General features: G+C 55.7%; 1 protein-coding gene across 2 annotated transcripts in view; it reads right to left on the reverse strand.

Annotated features, from left to right (window-relative positions):
- Positions 1–5520: 5520 nt before the first annotated feature.
- RAB20 (RAB20, member RAS oncogene family) overlaps positions 5521–25940 on the reverse strand; it is a 30813-nt gene continuing 10393 nt past the window's right edge. For both annotated transcript variants that reach the window (XM_055541884.1, XM_055541883.1), the window contains one exon: positions 5521–6475. In XM_055541884.1, coding sequence (XP_055397859.1) covers positions 5952–6475 — 524 coding nt within the window. In that variant the 3' untranslated portion in view covers positions 5521–5951. The remainder of the gene's footprint in view (positions 6476–25940) is intronic.

Below are 25940 nucleotides of genomic sequence, written 5' to 3' on the forward strand. Positions count from 1 at the left end.
ACGTACTGGTGTGCATGTGTGTGCACACACATCACACATGCATATACATGCGTGTGCCTACACACGCCACGTGCACACGCACACACGTCCCTCGGAAGAGAAAGCACCTTTTCCGGTTCCCATACTCCCCAAACATCACTCACAGCCACTAAAAACAAAACTTTAAAGGCCACAGTCGAAGCACAAAGGCAAAGCTTCGTGAAGCAACTGTGTTCTCGGGTGAATCCAACTTGTTTTTATAGTAGTGAAAAAAGGCAAGCAAGGCTCTTCAGCCAGTCCTCCCAGTCGACAGTCCTCCCAGTCGACGGTCCTCCCATTTGACGATCGCCTTCGGGGACAGTCATTCGTCCTCCCTGCCAAGGACGCCAAGCCCAGGGCCCTCCCGGGGGTGGCCCCACCCGCCACCCTCCATGAGCTGTGATTCTCGCTCCATTTTACAGCTAAGGAGGTTCCGCCTCAGGGGTGCACCACCATGGATGAGGGGACACAGGTCGACTAGGGGCAGTACTCCACCCCGAGCCCGCTTCCCCCGATACCGAGCGCACGTCCCCAGATCACTGCTGTTGATGGAGCCCCAACACGGGGCCCGGGCGGCTCAGGGTGACTGCAGCGGGGAGGTACATCCCAGGGGCCCCAGTGCCTCCCCGCCTGCACGTTGACCCCGGGGGCCTGGCTGAGTGCAGACTGGCTCACAGAGGCCCTGCCTCCTTCCACAGCCAAGTTCAGGAGCCAAGGGCCTCCAGGGTGGAGGCAGAATGGGAGCCTGTGGGTGCGTAAAACAGCCTTAAAATCACAGCCACTTCCCAGAGGCCGCTGGGCAGGGTCCAGCTTTTCCAAGACGGAGACCCACACTCTCACCTGGAGCTGACCTCCCTTATTGCAGACATCGGAAGACTCCCCTCTGCCTTCTACCTGCAGGCTCCTGGGGAGGAATTCCTGCACTCAGATTATGAGGACTCTGCTCAGGGTTCCCCACACCTCCCTCCCCTCCAGAGGACCTTGCCCCAGTGAGGAGCCCCCAATACACAGGGAGGAACGAGCCAGTGATGCCCAGGAGGAGGAGGCCAGGGTCCCTAGAGACACACCGCAGGGTGGCCCGAGATGACGGCGGCCCGGGGCCCGCCCAGCTCTCCTCCCCGGGATGCTGGCAGCCTTGGGCCCGTGAGACGAGCACCCAGGGTACTCCCTCTGGGCCCCCGCGACTCTGCCAATGGACAGAACCAGATGGGGGTAAAATGAGGAGCACTTCTCCTCTTGGTAGTGGGTGACTGCCCTTTAGAAACCCACACAGCCACGCCGTCCTCCAGAAGGAAGGCGGCTCCGGGAAGGCCCTGGACTTGAGCTCGGTGGGAGCCTCCCTCTCCAGCCGCCTGGGGCTCTGGCCCCAGAAGCACCCATCCTTACACTGGGCCTGTGTCCTCACACCCCCACACTAGCTGCCTTCCAGATCGTACTCCCAGGTGAGGGCGAGTTCAAGGTCAGTCCATTGGGGAAGAAGGTCCTGCAAATGGACAAGGTAGACCTTTCTCTAGGATCCAGCAAGGGAGGACGGGACCCCAGGGCCCCCAGAGCAGACACATCGTGTGCAGCGTCTACACCGCAGACCCAGCAGCCCTGCCCAGTTCTGAAAGGGCAGGCTAAAGGGTCCATCTTGGAGAAGTGGGAAAGATGGGAGCAAGCCCCAAGGGAGCGGGTTTGATCTAATGGGGCGGGCGGGGGGCCGCAGAGGAGGGCCGGGCCCCCAGTTACAGGGCAGGCTAAATGGTCCATCTTGGAGAAGTGGGAAAGATGGGAGCAAGCCCCAAGGGAGCGGGTTTGATCTAGTGGGGCGGGCGGGGGGCCGCAGAGGAGGGCCGGGCCCCCAGTTACAGGAAGGAGGGGGTGCCGCAGAGGAGGGCCGGCCCCCAGTTACAGGAAGGAAAGAACCACCGCAGCTGGAGTGGATCCTGTACCGCAGCCCTGGAGAGGCCACCCCGGCTCCCACACAGGGTCCTGCTCCCCAGGGCCTGCCTCCCTCGGTGACTCGTGGGTGTCGTGGACATTCGTGGTCATCAGCACAGATGCTCTGCACGTGCAGGACCAGCAGAGCTCATGGGAAGCACAGGTCAGTCCAGCCCCTTCCCTCTGGAGGACAGGCCCATCTCCGATCCACTGCCCATGGCATCACGGGCTCTGAGCCCCGCTCGCCTCGGCCAGAGGGAGACCTCGCTGGAGGCAGAGCTGCCGGACGTCTGCAGGAAGGGTTCCTAGAACAGCAGGCAGCGCCGATTCCACCAGGAGGGCAGGTTCAGAAATGACCAAAGTGCTCTCGTAAGATCCCAGCCTCGCAGCCTCTGAAAAGGGAGACCCATGTTTCCAGCACCCAGGTTACAACATGCGAGTGTGCGTGCTAAGTCAGCACAGTCGTGTCCGACTCCTGGCGGCCGTATGGACTGCAGCCCGCCAGGCTCCTCTGTCCATGGGATTCTCCAGGCAAGAATACTGGAGTGGGTTGCATGCCCTCCTCCAGGGGGTCTTCCCAACCCAGGGATCGAACCTGAGTCTCTTATGTCTCCTGCATTGGTAGGCAGGTTCTTAACCACTAGGCCCACCTGGGAAGCCCAGATTACAACATAAGCATCCTCTAGTCAAAGCTATACTTTTTCCAGTGGTCATGTTTGGATGTGAGAGTTGAACTATACAGAAGCTGAGTGCCAAAGATTTGATGCTTTTGAACTGTGGTGTTGGAGAAGACTCTTGAGTGTCCCTTGGACTGCAAGGAGGTCCAACCAGCCTCAGTCCTGAATATTCATTGGAAGGACTGATGTTGAAGCTGAAACTCCAATACTTTGGCCACCTGATGCGAAGAGCTGACTCATTGGAAAAGACTCTGATGCTGGGAAAGATTGAAGGTGGGAGGAGAAGGGGACAACAGAGGATGAGATGGTTGGATGGCATCACTGACTCAATAGACATGAGTTTGAGTAAACTCTGGGAGTTGGTGATGGACAGGGAGGCCTGGCATGCTGCAGTCCATGGGGTCTCAAAGAGTCAGACACGACTAGGTGAATGAACTGAACTGCACTGAAGTTTCCCGTGAAGGACGCCTCAAGGCCCCTAGGAAAAACCTGACCTGGAGCTACCATTAAGAAGGAGGTTTCTGGGGACACTTGAGGGAAAACTCAGAAGGTAAACCCAGGGCTGTCTGCAGCCTCCCAGTCCCAGAGCATCTGCATCTGAACAAGGGAAGAAAGGAAGGAACATTCGGGGTCGCAGCTGAGGACCTCCTCCTTTTCCACCAGCTGGCTCACTAGAGGAGCTGAAACCTCTTGGTCAGGAACTGGTCCCCGAGAGGTCACAGCCAGAAGCCCGTGCGTGAGCTCAGACCCCGGGACAGTCCCCCTGGTGAGAGCCCAGGCCGGCACCTGGGGTCCCCTTGGGACAGAGCCCAGAGCGCAGCCTACTCTTCAGGGCCGCCATGAGGGTGCAAGGCTCACACGCTGTTGATGGAGAAGGTGCCATCCTGGGCCATCCTCTGGGACAGGGGTCATTCAAGGGCACGAGCTGGGGATGCTCAGAGCGAGACAGTGCAGGAGGAAAGGGCCATGAGAACTCAGCCACCCTGACCTCAGAGACAGAAGTGACTTCATAGGACGCTTCCCTCCACAGTCTTCATGATGGGCTTCTGGGTCTCCCAGAGCTCTCCTTAGCAGAGACACACTTTATGGAAAAATAAATACACCTTCCATCCACTAAATGGGAAACTAATCTATGTCAATGAAAAGTAACCGAATTGACCCCTTTTCTCTTTGGAATGGGCTACAGTTCTCCGATGTTGTAAAGAGTCTGCATGCAATGCAGGAAACCTGGGTTCAATCTCTGGGTCAGAAAGATCCCCTGGAGAAAGAAATGGCAACCCACTCCAGGATTCTTGCCTGAGAAATCCCATGGACAGAGGAACCTCGTGGGGTACAGTCCACAAGGTTCCAAAGAGCTGGACACGACTGAGTGACTAACACTTTCACTTCCACAAGAAAACAAAAGCTGTGTTCTCACAGCCTCCCTCTCTTGGCATCTCCTAAGAACAAAGCTGACCACCCACTGCCCCTGGAAAGGCGGTTTCAGATTCAGCAACTGCCCAGGCAACCTGCGCAGAGGTCAGCAGAGACAGAGGCTTCAGTTTTGCTTCTATTATTGGAACTTGTGTCTTCTAGACAACTAGGCATACAAGCCAATCTAAATATCTGGAATTTGTAAGGATTTCATGCAGCAAAAGAGAGACGTGTCCTAAGCTCACACAGCCATCACCCAAGCAGCCCCAGCAAGGAGCCCTGTGCTGTGCTTAGTTGCTCAGTCACTCCGACTCTTTGCAACCCCGTGGACCGTAGCCCACCAGGCTCCTCTGTCCCTGGGATTCTCCAGGCCAGAATACTGGAGTGGGTTGCCATGCCCCTCTCCAGGGGATCTTCCCACCCCAGGGATCAGACCCACGTCTCCTGCATCGCAGGCGGATTCTTTACCATCTGAGCCGCCAGAGTGACCTTAGTGTCGGGGCATATGTTGAAATCATACTATTTTGCATCTACTGGGCTAAAATATATTACTGGAATTGTTTCTTTTCAATTTTTAATATGGCTACTAAATCATTTAGAACTACATATGTGATCTGTGTTATATTTCTGTTGGATAACAAGGCATTAAACACAGGGATGGGCAAACATTTTCTGTTAAGGGCCGGAGAGCGACTCCTGTGGGCTCGTGGTGGACAGAATCTCTGCTGAAAATTCTCAGCTTGGTCCTTGCAGCCTCTGAGAGCATATAAAACAAACAGGCTGAGTGCCAATAAAACTTTATTTATAACAATGGATGTGGTTTATCTGGCCAAGAGGGCAGAATCCATGGCTCCTAGTCCTACGATCTGAACAGAGGGAGAAAACATGTGTAAGCGGGCAATTTACCTTTCCCAAGGTGGTTTGAGTACTAAGTTTGAAATGAGTGACAGTGTATTGATTTTTTTTTTTTTTTTTTTAGTGGAGAAGAAAAATCATGGATATGGCGACTCCTGAGTGTGTAGGGGGGTCTTGTGTCGGTGCCTCCTGGACACCGGCCTGGGGAAGTGCAGGTCAGCTACCCTCCTGGACACCGGCCTGGGGTCAGCTGCAGAAGCAATGAGGGCCCATTGTTGTTGTTTAGTCACAAGTCATGTCTGACTCTCTGTGACCCCATGACCTGTAGCCCACCAGGCTCTTCTGTCCATGGGATTCTCCAGGCAAGAATCCTGGAGTGGGCTGCCATTTTCTCCTCCAGGGGATCTTCCCCACCCAGGGATCGAACCTGGGCCATCCTGCATTGGCAGGCAGATTCTTTACTGAAAAGCCCAGTGAAGACCTGGGCTAAGAATTTGGTCCCAGACACTGCAAAAGTGTGAGGTCATGCTTCACCCACAGTCCACGTGAGAAACTGCAAGTCCGTGTAACAGACATTAAAGCCCATGGGGGCACAAATAAGGTCTAAACCAAGGTTCTTCTTAAAATAATTTTTAATAATAAAGTGGCTCACAATGCTGCAAACAATATAAAAACAGCGATTCCTGATTTTATATAAATTAACATTTGTCAAGAATCATTACGAGGCATCAAGAGACAAGTACCAAATGGCTGGATCAAAGGTAAATCACAGTGAAGAGGAACCCTGAAGAGTCACGCATGTGCAGAGACAGGGGCCAGGTGTCAGGACGGGGCAGCGAGGGGATGCTGGTCTCCAGGAGCCTGGCTCTGCAGGTGGCTCTTCCGGACGATCCGTCTGCTGCCCACATCCCGGGGCAGCAATGGACGTGGGGGTTGCGTCACACGGCCCTTGTCTTGGGGACTGGCTGGCACTTCCTCCCGGCTCCTCCTCCACGTGCAGTCCTACAGAGTGACCCCGATCGGCTCCTCAGCCCACCCGGGTCCCCGGGACCGGGCCGGGGCGTGTCAAGAGCAGCACCCGGATCTGGTCCGTGCGGGCGGCGGGGCGCTGGCGATGTCCACAGTCTGCGGCGGGGCCTGGGCCCTCTGCCGCATTATCACGGGCACCACCATGTCGAACACCGTTTCAAACAGCAGGTCCACGTTCTTGCCAGTTTTGGCGCTTGTCTCGAAGCACATCTGCTCGGCGGCCGGCACGTCCTTCTCGTCCAGCATCTTGTACTTGAGGATCTTCTTGTAAAAGGCCATCGCGTCCTCCAGTTGCACCTGCTTGGAGCTGCCGCAGCCCCCACCCGCCTGCCCGGGGTCATGTCCTCCTCCCTGGCCGCCCTCGCCGGGCGCCTCCTCGCTCAAGTCCACCTTGTTGCCCACGACAGCGAACAGGCAGTCGGCGCTGGCCGTGTCCGTCAGGCCCAGGAACCGGTCCTCCAGCTCCAGCAGGCTCTGGGCGTGGTTCACGTCGTAGGTGAGGATGACTGCAGCCGCCCCCCGGCAGTACATGGAGCCCAGGCCGTGGAACTGCTCCCGTCCTGCGAGGGGAGAGGAAGCGGCTGGTTATCTCTCCTGTCTGGAGGCACCCCCGACCATGCACAAGGGACCCCCGGGAGGGACCACGGATGGAATCGTGACCCCAAGTGTCGGTGCGGCTGCAGCTGAACCAGATGGAGACCCTGCTGTGCAGAGGCGGGGTGACGGCCGGTCCCCATGCCAGCAGTTCCTGCACAATCACGTCCACGCACCGCAGTGAGCCCACAAAACAAGGGGGACACCCGCGCCCCGCTCTCCTCCTCATGGGCGGCGGGGGGCTCCCTATTCCTGCATCTTACTCCAGGGTGCTTAGATGAAACGCTCCCACCAGCGTCTGGCTTCTGGATGACAGGGTCGGGACTCCCTCCCGGCGGGGCCGTCTGCCTCCCTGGCCTGCCCCCACCCCACCCCCGGGGGCTCACCCAGCTCCCAGAGCCCCAGGCCCTGCCCTGCCTCCGAGACCACCGCCCCAGGCTGCAGGCCTCCCAGGGGAGGAGCTCAGAACCCACACACTAAGGAAACGCGCTCTCCTGTGGGAAAGGAGGGCAACTCAGCTTTCAAGCCAAGCTGGCTGCTCCTGTGCACACCACACGCAAAGCAGGCAGGCATATCTCCCCACCGCGGGCGGGCCCGCCCTGAAGCCTGTGTCCCCCCTGCCCGGAGCGGGAGGTGGCAGCGGGGGGAGAGGTCCCGGCCCCTCACACCTCCTCTCCCTCCCTCCCCTGCCCACGGGCACCCATCAGGGCGGCAGGAGCCCCGGGGGCAGCCCCCAAGGAGGACAGAGGTTCCGGGAGGACCAGATGCCAGGACACAGTGCCAGACCCCAGGAGCCCAGCCCCGGCTGCGCCCACTGAGAGCCTCACCCAGCCCGAGGTTCTCTTTGCCTTTTCAGTTTTCAGGGTGTTTTCTGAGCTGGGCAGTCACAGCCAGAACACAGCATGGCTCTCCCCTGGGCAGCCCTACTCTCTGGTCCTCTGGGGAGGGTTGGCACCCTCAAGGGCTTCTGCTGTGACTTTCCAGGGGGTCCCCAGCCCCATTCCAGGTCCCCTTCCTGTCCTGGCCTGGGTTCCCCCTGAGCCCCGGCGCATTCCACACAACCCCGAGTGGAGGCCTCAGTTATGTGGCTGACAGACACCCATAATGACACTCAGGGCGATTAAACTCTCTGCACACGTGAAGCCACAAAAATCCCCCTGTTTGTTTAGAAAAAGGGAAAGCACGGCGTTTTCTTATGTAAGATTTCTTGGTTTCATAACAGCGTGGTCTGATTTGCTGGGTGGTGGAGCCTCGTTCGTGTCAGAGGCCAAGATGACACCCTGCCCCCATCTCAACTCCCACTTTTACTCCGAACTGCAGACACAGCAGGAGAGGGGTGATGGGGAAAGGGAGGGGGTGAGGCCAGATGAAGGTGGGGAGGAGGGCGGAGCAGGGAGGGGGCGGGGCAGACCCAAAACCCTGATGCGTCAAAGCCCCAAAGAACTGAAATTCCATCCCACTTGTCTCCCTTCATTCTTTCAGGTCAGATCGCCAGAAGCCCTGGATGCGAGAGGCCCACCACAGACGGCAGCAAGACAGCGCTCCTCACACCGGGGTCTCCAGCGTCCACGTGGGACCGCGTTTGTCCCCGGGTTTTCCCAAACACCACCCCCCCACCCCGTTCCCCTTCTTCCTCGTTCAGAAGAGCCAGATGGCTCAGTGAGGGCACGAAGGGCAGCCCCTAATGCAGGAGGGGCCCCTCCGGGAGGCGTCCCAGGCCCCCGCACAGGCGGAGAGAGACCCCCGCCCCCAGGCCTGCGTGCGGAGCAGGACGAGCAAGCCGGACTCGGTGCACTGGGCCTGTTCCCGCAGCGCCAGCCCTGGTGCCGTGACCCGCGCTGAGTCACGCTGGCTCAGCACCTTCTGTAAAAGAACGCTGCCTGTCGCCTGGAATACGCTGGAATACGCATTCTCCCGGCTCTGGCCTTTGAAGGTGTAACTCATTTCCATTCATCTTGAGATAAAAGGTTGCAGAACAGAAAAATAATGATTGTCTTGTTGGAGGTGGCACTGGACATGCAGACGATGGCCAGAACCAGGGACCCCGGCGCCAAGAAGCAGGCATCAACCAGCCCGGCCCCTGCCCTTCTAGAAGAAACTGGACTCCAACTTGGGCAAGGTGAGTCTTGGGGATGCTAGTCGACCACATTCTCGGTCTACTGGCTGTCCAAGCAGAGGGGCTACTCCTGGCCCCAGCAACCAATCCCTCGATTTGCTGGCCTGTCACGCGGCGAGCAGCAGGAGGGTGGACTCTGTAACAGGGAGACCTCTCTGGGCGTGTCCAGCCCCCACAGAGGAGCCAGGAGAGGTCCCTGGACCGCTTGCCCACACTCCCTGGTGTCTGTGGGGCTCACCGTCCTTCAGAACACCCTGACACGCCTGCCCCGAGCTGGACTCTGACCTCCGCAGGAGCGGGGCCCGGAGTCTGCCTTCATTCCTCCCTGGGGTGTGTGGGGTACGGCAGCCCCAACGCCGCCTGACCCTGCCCATCCCGCCCCTGCCCCCAGCAGGTCTCAGGTGGATGTGAACCTCTCGGGTCAAAGTTCACTTTGAACACTCTGCAGCACAGGACTCAGCCAGCGCTGACCCAGGCCAGCCGGAGACCAGCGGCCCCCAGGCAGTCACTCCTCCCCGATCTTCCAAGCTCCATCCCCCCACCCCCCGAGGCATCCCAGACTCTCTGCGCCCGCCAGACACCCCCCTCCATTTCCTCCCAGAAGGACCGGGTGCGTGGGGGAGGTGGATGGCAGGCAAAGCTCCGAGGAGGGCGGATCAGGGTGGGATCGTCCGCCCTTGCACAGGACGCGGATGAGAAGACGCCCCATCAGTGACAGCAGAGAGTGGACGACCCCCTGTCCCAACCTTGTGCCTGCACAGCTCGGCCATCTGCGTGCATGCACCCCAGGTCACACCAACGCTTCACCCCCGGCATCCTGCACCTGCCCCCCAGCCCCCCAACCCACCCAGGGCTCCCCCATCGGGCGGAGCACCAAGCCCCCAGCCTGTCCCGCCAGCAGCCCCTGGCCAGGCTCTTATGGTCTCGGGTTCTAGTCCAGGGTCCAGAGGCCCCCGCTGACCACAGTGGGGCAGAGTGCAGGAGTCTATGACCTTGAACCGGGAAAGATGGAATATCTGTTCCCAGCATCCTCTAACCGAGAGCTGGCATTCCCTCCGCTCCTCAGACTGCAGGCCAAGCAGAAGCGACAGCAGGAAGCGACCCCTGCGCTTCACCGCCGACAATCACAGCCGCTTTCGAGCCTCACTACAGTTCTGTAGGTTTACCGTCAGCCCAACGTCTCAACGGCTATTAACCTGCTTTCTGGCCAAACTCGGTACTTTACTGCACGTGTTTAAATACAGTATTCAGAGGAAAGGTCGTGGGCGCCACTCGGACAACAAGGGAAACCTTGGCACAAAGGAAACGAAAAGCACTTGGTTCAGGGTCTCTGGAGCGTGGGTTGCAGGCATGACACGTCCACACACGTGTGTCTGCGAAATGCAGCGGCCTCTGCCAACAGATCAGCCTCCAGCCACGTGGCCAAGAAACACAAACGAGCGCCACCCTAGTCATTCTGAGATGGTCCCACCCCATCACAGATGGCAGCCAGCCTCCTCGGGGGACAGTCTCCTGCCCGAGTGGCCAGCCCTAGAGAGTGGCTAGCCCTGGAGAGAACAGCCTGCAGAGAAGGGCACCATGTTCGGGAGAAGGGTCTCAGGGGCTTTGCCCAACCAGTCATCTCCCTTGCTCAGAGAGGGACCCCGAGCCAGGGACCCGCTTCTCCAACAAAACCCCAAGCGTTCCCCAAGCGATCTGCTGGGGAGGCGAGCTGGAGAGGAGGAAACCCGGGCAGGTCTGGCAGGAGGTGGAAGCACGCGTCCCGTGAGCCCCCAAGATGCTGAAAACAGAGCGAGTCCACAGCCGCCAGACTCCTGCCACCAGGAAGGGCAGCCTGCCACCCCGGGTGCTCCCCACGTCCCCTCCTCCTGCACAGACAGCGGGTCGGCCCTCTGCCTAACAACTTAATTGCAAATTTCAGGTCAAACTGCCCTCTGTGCCTCCAGGCAGACAGGAAACAGCACCCCCGCTGCCTTCATGAAGCCCCTGGGAGACGACGACCGAGGCATCTCCCCAAACCGGCAGCAGGAGGCTCTAGTCAAAAAGAAAAGAAAAGAAGAATCGCTGCCCCACCGTTACCACTGGGCCGGGACCTTTCCTCTCGCACACGCTAACCTCAGACGGTGAGGGGCAAAGAATGCGTCAGCCCCCACCCGCTAGATTTCACACGAGGGCGGCGGGCGGGCACGCCAACTTCCCCGTCTGTTACGTGGTCTTCTCTGAGGACAACAAGGCGACTGTTAATGCCCAAGGCCTAAAATAGCTTTCCTTTCCAGATAAAACTGTCTGGTTTGCCCTTTAAAAAAAAACAAAAGTAAACAGTAATAATACCAAAAGAGAAAGCAAAATACTTAGCTGAGTAGGACCTAAAGCATCCCAGATGCCAGCCTGGAAAGAGGCGGACAAGGTGGCTGATCAAACCCTGGATCTCCTGTCTACCCGTCAACCAACACAAACGAGCTGAATGCCGTGACCCAGCTAAAGGATTTACGAGTGTGCAGTTTTCAGGTTTGAAATTCTCAAATCTTGCTTTGGATCTAACCCAGAGCCTTTAGCCCACTTTCCAACTAGCGTAGTGCCCATACTAAGACCAGCCAGTCCGACAGGGAACAGGGGCTCTTAACTTGGTCCCGAACTGCCTCCAAGCAGGAGCCTGGCGTTCCTGGCATCACGGAGGCAGTGAGGACCACGTGGGGAGGTGGCGAGACACGGCTGTCTGCAGTCAGCTCTGGGCGTATCTGAACCCGAGGCTCTGCAGCAAGTTTCCCAGGAGTTGGTGAGTGTGCTGAGCCGGAAGTCAGGCCCCGCGTCTGGACTGCTGTAATGTCAGCTCCTGGCCCCCTCGGAGCGATGACTTCCCCATCTGTGTGATGGGCTTGAACTGGGATGCTCACAGGGTCCTCCCCGAACGCTCGGATTCTGAGAAGGTATCTCTCTCTCTCTTTCTTTCCCCAAGCCAGGTCCCTGAGCCCCAGCTCCAGAGTGGAAGCTCTAGGCAATCTGGAACCTTCCTCTTCTTCATGGTCCATTTCTGGGGAGGTTAGGACACCGGGCTCACCCTGCACCAGCCCTGAGGGCCCAGTGAGAAAAGTCACCAGCTAGCTGCTTCACCAACGCAGCCAAGGCTCAGGCTGCCAGGCTTGGCAAACCCACGTGGCCCTGTGGGCAGTCTCCCTTGGAGCTGGAGACAGGGGTGGGAAGAAGTCTCCTGCATCCTCCTACATCCTCTGTATTCATACGAGGTGTGCTCTTGGAGGATGACCTTCTCCCCCATTCCCGGGGCGCTTGGTCATGTGACTCCCGCCCACTGTGCCACTAGAGCTGAAAACCAGCCCCAGGCAGGAGGGCCGAGGTCAGCGGCCACAGCCGGCCGCGGGGCGGTGAGGACCACATCCAGGTTCCGAGGTCAGCGGCCACAGCCGGCCGCGGGGCGGTGAGGAGCCACATCCAGGTTCCATCTCTTTGATGTTGCAGGTGACGTCACCTCCTGCCAGGCGCCGACCAGCACTTCAGCCCGAGGGGTATGTCCTTTTGGCCACAGTTTTAAATAACAGAAACCATGTCGCAATACCGGCTGCACCCTGTAATCATGGGCGGAGGGGGGAGCAGCTTTTAAAAAATACTGACGTTCAGACTCCCCCACCCTGGAGCACGGGAACCAGGATCTGGGGCGTGGGTATCCTGCACCTTTAACAGCTCCCCTGGAGGACGTGATGTGCAGCCGGAAGTGAGCAGAAGGGGGAGAGAAGAGGCGGTCACTTGGGGTAAATGACCCTTTTCCCAGGTCAGCTGAAGAGCGAGGTCTATCAGGAAATCTAAGGGCAGACACTGAAAGAAAGAGGAACTCTGAAAACACACACAGAAACACTGATGTGGCAACATGAAGATAAAAAACAGATCCACAGAACCGGAGCTGGGAGCACACAGACACCCCAGGGCCGTCTCTGAGACAACCCAGCACAGCCTGGAGAGGCTCAGACCAGAGTGAGCCGTGATGCGCTTCCTGTCCAAGACGAGTGTAAAATGTGAAATAAAACCCTTCTCCAAAGTTTCCCAGTTCCCCCGCATCACTGTAAACAAACCACCTGAAGGACGACTTTAGTTTAGCGTGCACAGCGTGGTGAGTTTTGATGACAGGTTACCATCACAGGCGAGATCCAGAACGTTCCGTCTGCGTGTCTGTGTCTACACACACTGACAGCGAGCTTGGTGCAAAACCAGCCCGAGGAAACGGCTGCCCCCAGGAGTGGCCACAAAGAGTAGATGCTTACAGCTCTTTCACGCAGGGTCCGTGCGCCTTCCCAGGGTGACAAAGGAGGGCAGCTCTGTGTGGGCCCAGCGCTGGGCATGCTGTCCCTCCCTATGTGCAAAGCCACTTCGCTGAGAGTCCACCCTCCACCCGAGGCCCCCGTGCACGAGGGTTAGGGTGGCTCCCGTGCACGAGGGTGAGTGTCCGCCACTGAGCTGCTGGGGGTGATGCTTAACCTTACGAGCTGACACGGCCAGGGAGTGGTGCCCAGTCATGTGGTCTCATCTGCGTCTGGGTGTTGCCAGGTGGGTTCTTTTGAATGTGATCAAAGTCGGCAATCAACTGACTTAATAAAGCTGATCACCCCCATGATGTAGGTGGGCCTTGTCCCATCAGTTGAAAGGGCTTTAAGAGCAAAGACTGAGATTTCCTGGAGAAAAAGGAGCTCCGCCCCCAGACAACAAGCTGAGTCATAAGACATTGTGCCTGAGTTTCCAACCTTGCTGCCCAAAGCTGCTTCCAGGTTTTGGACTCGAGATGCAGCAGCAACCCTCCCCCGTGGGTCTCCTGCCTGCCAGCCCACCCCGTGCAGTTCAGACCTGCCAACCACACACTCCCGGGGCCAGCTACTCTCCCCCTCCCGATCGAAACCCATCTCTGCCTCTCTCTGTGTCTGTCTCTCCGTGTCTGTCTCTCTCCATATCTGTCTCTCTCCCTGTCCGTCTGTCTTTCTCCATGTCTGTCTCTCTGTCTCTCTCCCTGTCTGTCTGTCTCTCTCCATGTCTGTCTCTCTCCGTGTCTGTCTCTCTCCCTGTCCATCTGTCTTTCTCCATGTCTGTCTCTCTGTCTCTCTCCGTGTCTGTCTGTCTCTCTCCGTGTCTGTCTGTCTCTCTCCGTGTCTGTCTCTCCATGTCTGTCTGTCTCTCTCCATGTCTGTCTCTCCGTGTCTGTCTCTGTGTCTATCTCTGTCTGTCTGTCTGTTTCTCTCCATGTCTGTCTCTCTGTGTGTCTGTCTCTCTCCATGTCTGTCTCTCCGTGTCTGTCTTTCTCTGTGTCTATCTCTCTGTGTCCGTCTGTCTTTCTCCGTGTCTGTCTCTCTGTCTCTCTCTGTGTCTGTCTGTCTCTCTCCGTGTCTGTCTCTCTCCATGTCCATCTGTCTCTCTCCGTGTCTGTCTCTCCATGTCTGTATGTCTCTCTCCATGTCTGTCTCTTTCCATGTCTGTCTCTCCGTGTCTGTCTTTCTCTGTGTCTATCTCTCTGTGTCTGTCTGTCTGTCTCCGTGTCTGTCTCTCTGTGTGTCTGTCTCTCTCTCTCTCAGGAGGATGTGTATCCATGTATCCTCTTGGTTCTGTGTCTCTGGGGAAGCCTCACTGACACACATGCTTCTCTGCAAAGTGTCCCCGTGGGAATATGGCCGCTCGTGAGGCCAGGCCCTGAAGTGGACAGGACCGTCTCCCCTTCCTCTCCAATGCCCTCCCCGAGCAGAGACCACCCCGCCGGCCCCTCCTGTGTGGGTCAGCACCCCGATGCCCTCCTCTACCCAGCACCAGAGCAGCCAGAGGTCAAGCCTCGCAGCCAAACTGGCGGCTGGGCCCACAGGAAGGGGACCTGGCCCGAGAGACTCTTCAGCGACCACAAGGATCGCTGTGAGACGAACTGCCTTAGGCTCCTGCTCCGTCCTCCTCACAGGCCTGGCTGCTTCTCCTAAGTCAGGTCAACAGAGGGAGGGGGTCTCCCGCCCCACCCGTCCTGGGGCACCCACGCCCCGGCTTCAGGACGAAGCAGCGCTCACGGAGCTGCCGTGCCCTCTCCAGCCAGGTGGTCAACAGCCAAACGACAAGCACGGGAAGGACAGGTTTCCACAGCGGACAAGGGGCACGCGCTTTACTGGGCAGGGGGCAGGCCCTGCACGGGGAGGCGAGGAATGAAGATGGGATTCATGTCAGGCTTTTCCTGGGTTTTAAGCTATCGCCTCCCTTTTTCTCTTTTATTCTTGGGTTTTGTCCTATAAGAGAGGCAGTTTCGAAAGTCTCGTCTCCGTCGGCAGGGGGTTGAGTGGTGGGCCCTAAAGTGGCGGCCCTCATCCCCGGATCCTGTGACTGGAACCTATCTGGACGCCGCACGTGTAATCAGGGTGAGATACAGTCGTTCGGCTGGAACCTAATCCAGTATGAGCGGTGTCCCGGCAAGAAGAGGAAGTGAGGAGGGCATGGCAACCCGTTCCGGGATGCTTGCCTGGAGAATCCCATGGACAGGGGAGCCTGGCAGGCTACAGCCCATGCGGTCGGAGAGAGTCAGACACAACTGAGCAACTAACACACACACACGAGTCGTGAGCAACTAACACACACACACATACACACGAGTCGGACACAAATGAAAGGCTGACACACACACACAAGTCAGAGCAACTAATGTGCGCACGTGCACACAACAAGAGGAAGACACACTCAGACGGATGACGACGCAAAGACAATGCGTCCACCAGCCGGGAACTCCAGCGCCCACCTGAAGCTGGGGGTGGGGGAGCCTTCAGACAGAGCAGGCCCTGCCCACCCGATTTCAGACGTCCAGCCTCCAGGCCCACGAGACAGCGTGTTTCTGTTCCTTGAAGCCGCCACCGGAGCGTGGGGTTCTATCACGACAGGAAACGCTCACTCCACGAAGGTGTGAATCGATTCTCACTCCACAAAGGTGTGAATTGGGCTGCAGGCCGACGGCCTCCCCGTTCACAGACGCCGAAAGTCATGAATTGAACAAGGACAGTATCCTCGTGGCGGCCACGAGAACCTTCTGTCCCACCCCCCACCACTTCCGCTCCTCTCACGAGCTACATGCTCGTGAACTTCAGTGAACCCTCCAGAACAGAAACTGGCAAGGACGTTGAGGTAACAGGGAACTCAACACCCAGCCTCAGGGAAGATGAAGAGTCACGTGTCGCCTTCTGAACCTGAGTCAGCAACTCTGCTCACTTCCTGAAAACAGGCCATGATTAGTGCACAGAGCTCGGTCACAGGGGCAGAAATGCCCAAAGCCGCCTCACTGATTCCAGCTTGATCCTGTGCCGCTCAAACGAATGACCTTCAACCCCCAGGCTGCCTTGCACAAGAAGAAACCACCACCCATGTCTGGCCCACTGTCCTTTTTGAGAAATTCCATAAGGAAGAGGTGAGGAAGATGTCAAAGAAAACTAACGAATTATCCAGACGAGCAGCAGCTCGTGGGCTGTGTCTTAAGAGGGGAAGCTATCACAAATGGGCAGGTGAGCTTCAGAGTGACCAGCGTCCCCTCGAGCAAGCGGTCACCTCGTCAAGCAGGCAGAGCAGAACCAGGAGCGAGTTTGGCTCTCACAGTGAGCGCGCATGTGAATATCTTTCCCAGAGTTCACACATCTGCAGTGCTCACAGCATCCACATTCGTCACACTCGTGGCCACGTAGCCCCTCCCATCCCCCAGGGGGACTGCGGCCGCAATCCCCTTTCCAGGCCTGATGGAAGCCCTGACAGAGGAGACAAGGGCTGGGGCACAGGCAGAGGCGATCCTGAACCCCAGGCACCAGATCTAGGGGCCAGATCCTGAGCACAAGGCTGAACCGCCAGATCAAGTCCTTCTCCAAGCTGGGTCAGTGGGACGAGACTGGGCTCGCCTGCTCCCTGGAAGGAAGCCTATGACCAACTTAGACAGCGTGTTAAAACACAGAGACATCACTTTGCTGACAAAGCTCTGTCTAGTCAAAGCTATGGATTTTCCAGTGGTCATGTATGGATGTGAGAGTTGCAGCTGAACACAGAAGAATTGATGCTTTTGAACTGTGGTGTTGGAGAAGACTCTCGGTAGTCCCTTGGACAGCAAGGAGATCCAACCAGTCCATCCTAAAGGAAATCAGTCCTGGGTGTTCATTGGAAGGACTGATGCTGAAGCTGAAACTCCAATACTTTAGCCACATGATGTGAAGAACTGACTCATTGGAAAAGACTCATGCTGGGAAAGATTGAAGGCAGGAAAAGCGGGAGACACAGGATGAGATGGTTGAATGGCATCACGGACCCAATGGACATGAGTTTGCGCAAACTCCGGGAGACAGTGGAGGACAGAGGAGTCTGGCGTGCTGCAGTCTGTGGGGTCACAGAGACACGGACACAATTCAGCGACCGAAGAACAGCAATCTTAAAGTCTAGAAGAAGTAATGAAGTAAGAGTAACCACTCTGTTATCAGAAACTGAGGAAACCCTAAAGGCAAGATAAGCACCCACAGCCAAAGCCTGAGTCGTTGCCGTGGAAACGGCCCCCACAGGGTATGGACGCCCTGAAGCGACTGTGCTCTGAAGGCAGAAACCCGCATTTTTCCAGCTTCACAGGATTTCAGCCTGGCCTCACCAACCCGGGAGGGTGGTCCAGGGACCAGGCCCTTCCCTGGCTGAGCCCCGGCCCCATGGCCGTTCCACGTCACCACCTGTGGAAACCTTGGGAAGATTCTGTGCAGGGAAAGATCCCAAGCCAACAGTCACCAGCTGGCGGTGAAGGCAGAGCAGCTGAAAAGGAAGAAGATAAAGTCCTACCCCACGATATTAGAGAGGGTTCTCTTCTGCCCCACGATATTAGAGAGGGTATCTCTTCTGCCAGAAGGAAGAGTTAAAACCTCAGCCCCGATTAATGAATGACCCCAGCCAAGGCGGTGCCTAGACAGCGTTTTACAGATAAACTGTTTTAAATCCAATGATCCAACTGAGTTTGCTTGCATTTACAGGTCCTTTGTTTTTAACCGTCTGTGACCACCAAAAGGCATCCCAAACAGAGCCCTGCTTCATGACACAGAAGAGGTGAGTCCTCTAGGAGCCTGGGAGGCCCGCAGGCTGACACCAGTATCAGAACGAAAACCAGTTTTGTGGGACTTCACTCCCGGATCAGTCGGCAACTAACCACAGTCATCCTAACCCATGCCTGTAAGATGAGGGTTTCTTTTTCCTTCTATAAATAAAAGAACCCAAACCCCAAATGATTTCCAACTCAAGAAATGCCAACACATGGGAGAGAGGGAAATGCATTTATTTCCACATTTCAATACATACAATGACATGTACCCAAATCAGCATCTGTGTCATTCCTGTCGTTTCTGTTTGGCCACCTGAAGCCTGAACAAAAAGCAAGAATACATATGATGTACCAACCACCCAAAGAATTACCTGCTCATAAGTTAATCCCTCACCTATGATTCACTGATTGGGCTTTATGAAATAATTCTCAAGGTCAAACAATTAAAACTGGAATTCTCAAATTACTTCATTCTTTTCAGACATAGATTTACTAAAAATAATTCAATAACAAGACCAAACAATTCAAATAAAGGGACATTGTTTAGCAGTCTAGTATTAAGAAAAATGGCAAATCCAAAGAAAATACAGTTATGTAACAGAGTTAACTTTAAGAAACAAAAACTCTCACAGATGAGGACATTAAATCCCAACCTCCTTTACCTTCAACAGATACTCTGTTGTCCTAGGAGAACTAACTTTTAAAACGAGATTATCAAAGAAAAAGTCAATTATTTGTGAAATCCTCTACTTATTAAAGCAGGAAACTAAAAGCATTTCAGATTTTTTGAAGCAAGTTTTAACTTGCTTCGAAGACTGAACTGCAAATACGATGTTAAGAAAGCACTTTAACTCGATAAAGGGTTTTCTCAAAATATCAAGTTATCCAAAATGGCTTCTGATCTGGGGTACCCACCCAGTAGATATCCTAGGTATTTCTCAAAGAATCTGCGTTTTGTCTTCCTCTCCATAATATACAGTCTTCTGAGAAATACACAGCACACAACAAACGTTTTCCTGAAACAATCACCTCCCTCACCTGAGGTTTTACTTCCCAAGGTTTCAGATGACGCTTGGTCAACCATGGCCCAGAAATATTAAATAGAAAATTTCAGAAATAAACAATTTGCAACTTTTGAATCGTGTGCTGTTTTGTTTATTACAGGGTATTGTTATAACTATGGTATTTTATTATTAGTTATTGTTGTTAATCTCTCATGGTTCCTAATTTATAAATTAAACCTCATCAAACGTATGGATGGTGTAGGAAAAACATCATATATAGAGAGTTTGGTTCCACGTGCAGTTTCAGGCACCCACTGAAGGTCTTGGAATGCATCTCCAGAGGATAAGGGGGGAGCATGGTAATTATAACCCAAGGGGAGGATATTAAGCCTTTTCTGAACAATCCGAAGGAAACAAAGGATTCCACACATGTTTACCAAGTCTAGTTATCTCCTGCTCGACAGACTGGGTGTGTCCTAATACAATTCCCTAGAAAGTACATTGTCCACAGACAGATTGTAAAATCAGAAATGCCTTCTGGGGGTGATCAGGTACCCGGATATAACTGCATCCATTAACAAAACAAAAACTCTTTCAAATCAATCCTATCAAAGTATTCTGTTTAAATTTTTTTTTAATGCCATTGACCAAAAAGTATTTTGCTTGAACTTAGTTTGTCATATTTAAATATAACAAAATTATGTTATACATGAAAGTAGAAATTTTAAATAATTCCCTCGAAGAGTCAAATTCACAGAGATAAAAAGCAAAAAAGTAGTCACTGGGGGGTGGAGGGCAGGGGGTCAGGTTTGTGTTTAATGGGGACTGAGCTTCAGTTGGAAGATGAGAAAGTTCTGGAGATAGTAGTGGTGATTGGCACACAAGAATGATAACGAGCTTAATGCCACCACGCTGTACACAAAAAGGAGTGAACTGCTAAACTTTACGTGTATTTCATCACAAAAAATTCCACATGGTTAAAAACTGGCAGACAGAGGACAGATAAGAAAGTAAAAAGATGACGGATAGGTGATGCTCGGTGGGAAGATGATAGATAACAGGACTGCATGAGCAAACAGTGCCAGGAGGCTCCAGCGGCCTGACCCTTGCCCTGGACGCCCACAGTCACCTGCCCGTTGCCGAGCTGGCCCAGGCTCCTGACCTGGACCCAACTCGCAGGCGACCTGCTGAGAGGCAGCTTCTGGCCAGGAAGGTCTAGGCAGCCGGGATTCTGCGGCCGCACCCCCAGCCCCAGCCTCCCTGGAGGAGCGGGGTGACTCTAAACCCCGAGCGTCTGCAGCTCACCCTCCCTGGTCTCAGGGCACAGCTGCAGGTCTCACTCGAGCGGCCAGGCTGTTCATCAGACTGGGAATTACTGACGTTCGGAACAAGCTTTTACAACTGCTGCAGAAAAGGTGCCGACCAAGGGAACAAGAGGTCAACAGGCTCTGAAAAGTGGGAGTGCAATGTTCTCCCACAGCCCGGGCTGTGTGAAACGAGCCCACCGGAGCCCAGAGGAGTGCCCTGGCGCTTGAGGCTGCCTGAAGCAGGAGCCCGCCAAAGAGCTGCAGTCTCGGCAGGAACTCCAAGTGTTATAAACAGCCTCCGTTCATGCTGACTTGCCCTTTCTCAGGACCAGTGGCCAGTAAGACAGGAAGAACCACCCCCCAGTCCCTGGTTCCTGGAGTCAGCGGAGTCGTGTTCCTCTAACCCAGCCAGCCGGTGCCCCTCGGAAGGCTCAGAGCCAACCCTGGCTGAGGGGTCGCTGCGGGCGCTGGGCAGAGAGGCAAGCTAGACGTGTGCACACACTGTGTGTGCACACATATAACACACACTTGCACATGCGGACACACATTGCATACATGCCTGCACACACATGCACATGTACACGTTTACCTACCTGCACACTCGTGCATGTGTACAACACACAGGCACACACATGCGTACGTATACCTGCACGCACACATACACATGTATGCCTACCTGTACACTCATACACATACATGCACATGTGCGTGTACAACATATATGCACACGTGTACGTGTCTACCTGCATGCACGCACACGTTTACCTACCTGCACACTCATACACACATGCACGTGTACAACACACATGCACATGTATACCTGCATGCATGCACACACGTGTGTCTACCTGTACGCTCATATACACGCATGCACAACATCTATGTACATGTCTACCTGCACACTCGTGTACACATACACTTGTACAACATACGTGCATACACATGCACACATGCACACATACACCCGCATGCACACGCAGGCACCTCATCCCACCCCCACAATTAGTGGCACAGCTCTACAGATCTCAAAGCACAGGCCAGAGCACACAGCTGCTCGAGAATGCCCGGGAAGCCAGCAGTCAGTAACCCCGACAGTGGCATGAACACCTGCCAGGTAAGGAAACACCCGACGACAACCATTCTAACGTGGAGGAGGGGACTCTGAATTCTGCTAGAGCAGGAATGAGATTTGGTCAAGCATTTTTCAAACAACTCCACCCGAAGCATGTTAAAAGACAGTTTTCAAGAAAGGGCAAAATCATGACTTTCTCAACAGATACAAAAAATAAAGACATGTTCAAGGCCTCGGTTATCTCACTTACTGAGGGAGCCAGACCGATGACCTAAACAGCTCAAGGGTCAAGAGGGCACAGGTGATCGGGGGCCCAGAGGCAGGGACCTCGGGGGTGGGGGGCAGAGAACAGGAACATGCAGGGAACAGCACAGAGGTGGTCAAGTCTTGTGCAGACACAGACAAACTGCTTCTCCAAAGGAAAAGTGACTACTGCATCCCCTCAAATCTGCCTCAAGTCCCCAGTGATGTCCCCAGTCACCCACACCTTTTCTTTAGGGCACCAGTCACCCAGGCTGGGCCTGTCGCCAGCAACTTGACCCAAGTTCACTCCAGGACGAGAGGCCATCTGCCTTCCTCACCGTGGTCCCCGGGGCTCAGCACAGTGTCCAGTTTGCAGCAGGTGCTCGAAAAGAGTGTGGACGGAACCGGTGAGAGGAGGGGTCCAGACTGTGCTCACCCCGTTGCCCATCAGACCTGAAGCCAGAAGGGACCAGGAGGGATAGGAAGAGGTCAGGAGGGGCCAGGAGGGATCAGGAGGGGCCAGGAGGGGCCTGGAGGGATCAGGAGGGGACAGAAGGGATCAGGAGGGGCCAGGAGGGACCTGAGGCCACTTTGCTGAGACGGTGGCTGAGGTGCCTCCCAGGGCTCCTTGGAGGTGGCCGAGCCCAGAAGCTGAGGGTCAGCTAAGGAGGACGATGAAATGCCCCCAGAGAGAAGGCAAAGGCAGGTAAGAAGGGGCACAGCGATATTAGATAAAGCCAAGGACACAGTGACTCACGGCCACCGATGGGGCAGGACGTGCCCTTGGAGCCTAAGGCCCAGCCTCTGCAGGACTCGGGCTCCTCAGAAACCCACTCCACCACCAATGGGACAGTGGGGCCAGCCAGCCACAGAGCATCCCCGGCAGCCCGCCCTCCCGGTCTTCAGGGACCGCACCTGAGCTCGGGGAAGGGCGGGCTCGGCCCTGCCATCTCCAGGGCAGGTGGAGACAGCAGACAGCTGCTCCGTCTGTGTGAGCGCATTTCAGGCCACAGGGCTGGCTTGCTGACCGAGCGCTGATCATTGCCGGGCTCAGACCCCCACCAGCGAAGCCCACCTCACTGCCTCCCGGTCCTGGGGAGGGGCCCCAGAGTTACAGCGCACACAGGGCCGAGGTCAGCCCTGGCGCTCAGTGCTTCCGAAGCAGCAGCTGCCGTCTGGCTAAAATCGGTGCTGGAGCTGCGTCTCAGAGAAGTTGTAGAGACCATGGCTCATTTCGTGCAAGATCCCTGAAGGGCTGTGCGTTTACCCATCTCTGCCGACGGTGTCACCAACACACCATGCAGTTTACTCTCCGCACCTGAACATTCACTTTCAAATCCAGGTCAGCACCTCAGCTGTGACTCTGAACAAAAGAGCTTCTCGACGAGATGCAAATGATCACCCTCTCCCCGCTGCTAACGCCAGTTTGTTCTCTGTGAGTCTGCTTCCTTGCTGTCAGATTCACTGGCCTGTTATCGTTTTAGATTCCATACGTAAGTGACATCATACAGTATTTGTTTTTGTCTGACATTTCACTTAGCGTAACACCTTCCAAATCCACTGATGTTGTTGCAGATAGCATTATTTCATTCTTCTTTATGGCTGAGCAGCATTCCCTGGTGGGGTAGACACCACCCCTTCTTTGTCCACTCGTCCGTCATCTGTTGACGGACACTTAGGCTGTCTCCGCATCTTGGCTGTCATGCTGTAAACAGTGCTGCTGTGAACGTTGGGGTACGTGTATCTTTTCCAATTAGTGTTCTGAACACTGCATTCTTTGAGCCAATAAATACGGCTTTAAAAGTTTTCAATTTAAGGCAGAACCATAATGCTAACCTGGAGTATTATTTGATACAGTAGTTCAGCATCACACAAAACCACCTTCAAGAGCTAGATTTCATTACTATCTAATCTTAGTCTTTCAAGAAAATGCCCTATCTGGAAATTCTCGTGGCTGAGGATTTTTGATAAGATTCTAGCAACTTAACATTCGGTCACTGTGCATTTGGCCACAGTGTGTAATAAAGGCGCCTCTGATTTTTAGAAATAGAGGAAAAGACAAACGTACAGCACCTCCCCTGTGTTCTCACGTCCCAGGAACAAGTCCGCCTGTTTGAGTGAGGAAAGCAAGGCCATAAGGGAGACTCGGAACCAAGGAGCCCTTGAAGACGTGCCCAGCCCAGCCACTCCTGCGGGAGTTCTTCAAAGCAGCCTGGACACAGGCAGGAGCTTCCAAGGTCTCTGGTGAAGTCTCATAATGTGGGTGACAAGTAGCGACTGCAGCTCTTACCAGAGGACAAACACAGCTGCTGCTAGATCGGGGGACGGAGGAGACCTGGGGCCCGCAGATCGGTGGGGACCAGGGAGGCCTGGGCCCGGGAGGCCGCCCACCCTGCCCGCCCCTGCCCGCAGCCCTCACCCTCCCAAAGGCCACTCGCTGAGGAAACACTACTTCTACAGACAGACGTGCGAGCATCTCAGAAAGAAAGGCTCTTTTGTTCCTCCAACCAGAAAAACCCACAGAACGTATTCTTCTCAAGCAACGCCCTGGCAGACCATGGGCTCTGGGTCCCCTCACGCAGCCGTCGCCTCCCCTGGACGCAGCGCGGACACCCTCATGCCGCAGGCCTGGCTCAGCCCACTCCCCTCAGCCAGGCCTCTGCTCCAAGACACGGGGCCTTGGACGCCTGGGTGTGGGCATGCGTGGAAATACAAATGGCCTTTCAACAACGGGAACTGAATGCGTGTCTGGAACCGAGGGGAAAAAAAGCAAGGTCCCAGCCCCGCACCCTCTTTCCAAAAGCAGGTGAGAAATTATAAACTGGAAATCGAAACTTCTAACTCAGGCCACGGCAATCAAAAGTCGTTAACAGAGGACGTGCCCGGTGTTTCAGCGGTTAAGAATCCGCCTGCCGATGCAGGGGACACCGGTTCGATCCCTGGGTCAGGAGGACCCCACCCCCCTCGGGGCAACCAAGCCTGAGCACGAGCACTACTGAGCCCGCGTGCTGCAAGTACTGCAGACTGAGCACCTCGGGCCCGGGCTCTGCAACAGGAGAAGCCCCCACAGGGAGCAGCCCGAGCGCCGCACCTAGAGAGTGGCCCCCATGCAACTAGGGAAGAGCCCGCACGGCAATGAAGGCCCAGCACAGCCACAGATAAATCAGTAACTGTTTTTCTAAAGTTGTAAATGTAAACGCCAATCAGCGGTCAGTCAGGGACGGGCCCAGCCCACATGCAGCAGGCCGTCAGGGCGAGGGGCGCAGGGCTGGGTCCCACCTGTCCTGCTCTGTCTGGGTGCATGCGGGAGGCAGGCTGCCCCTCACCCGGGTCTCCGTGGGCAGCGTCCCCCAGGGTGCAGGCGGGGGAAGCGCTCTGCATGTGGAGGGCACCCGCATGGTGCCCAGACAGGTGGAAAGGAGCCCACTACATAAGATGAGGCGCCGACCTCAAATCCGGGCCCCCAGCGCCCGCACCACCTGGCCCTGAGCCTCCTGGTCTGGAAGAGGCAGTGGTGAAAATACCAACCACACAAGGCCACTGAGGAAATAAGAGACGAGGCCCCAGCAGCACTCCGCGTGGTGCCTGGCGCAGGAGAAGCCAAGGGCACCCCTGCTACTCACACTGGCGGGGGGCCAGGGAGGACGGGTCCGTGAGCCAGCAACCCGGACGCCCGGAGAAAACACTTCCCAAGCCAGCTCTCCTTGGGACACCACCCTGATTTCTGAGCAGACTGCAGCAGGGGAGGAGGTCAGAGCACAGACGCCCCTAAAGATGAAGGAAGTATCCCTGATGGAGGGCACGGCAGCGTGAAACAAGGCACTCGCAAGACCCCGGCTCTGGCCCCTCTCCTTCTCCGACGTTGGACAAATAACTTTCGGAGTCTTGTCTCTTCATCTGAAAGAGGAAGAAGCTGAAAAAGCAAATCTTTAGCCCTGCTCTAGTTGACAGGATCATAGCAGACTATGTGCCCCCGCGAGGCGGCGCCCAGCGTGCCGGGTGTACTCGGGCATGAAGCCTTTCCGGAGCGGAGGATGCTCCAGCCCCGGTCCCGCTGGCCTCATTTTTGCCACGAGCAAACGCTGTCAGGTCAAAGCTAAGCTCCGAGGCCACGTGAGCCCAAAGAACGGGAAACTGAGCAGTGGGCGAGCTGAGTGATGTCAGAGGCCCGAGACCGGCCCGCGGAGGCCAGGCCAGTGTTGAGAGAAGCACTAGTTCATGCCCACTTCCTCTCAGTCCACAGAACAAGTCACCCAGTGTTTAGGAAATGCTCCGCAGGAGATACACACTCAGTAGGCCTTCTCTTGGAATAGAAACACTCGAGTAAGCGTGTAGGTTTGGGTTCACTCGGGCTGAGCAGGAAGGCAGGTCTCAGAGAAGAGCTGGTTTTGAAGGCTGGTTGGAAATGATCTGTCAGAGGGAACAACGGGGTAAGCGGGCACGGCAGCTGGCGCCAGGCTCCATGAGTGGCCTTCCTTCTAAAGGGCTCTGCGCCCGAGACAGAGAGGGCCGCTAAATGTGTCTGTTTTATGGCCAAGCGACAACCAAGATTAAAACCTTACAGTATGTATCTTACTCCTGGTGCCTCTCTCCAAGCACCCTGCCGTTCCAGCAACACTTCTGTGACC

This window comes from Bubalus kerabau, chromosome 12 (assembly GCF_029407905.1).
Source record: "Bubalus kerabau isolate K-KA32 ecotype Philippines breed swamp buffalo chromosome 12, PCC_UOA_SB_1v2, whole genome shotgun sequence".
In the NCBI taxonomy this organism is placed as follows: domain Eukaryota; kingdom Metazoa; phylum Chordata; class Mammalia; order Artiodactyla; family Bovidae; genus Bubalus; species Bubalus kerabau.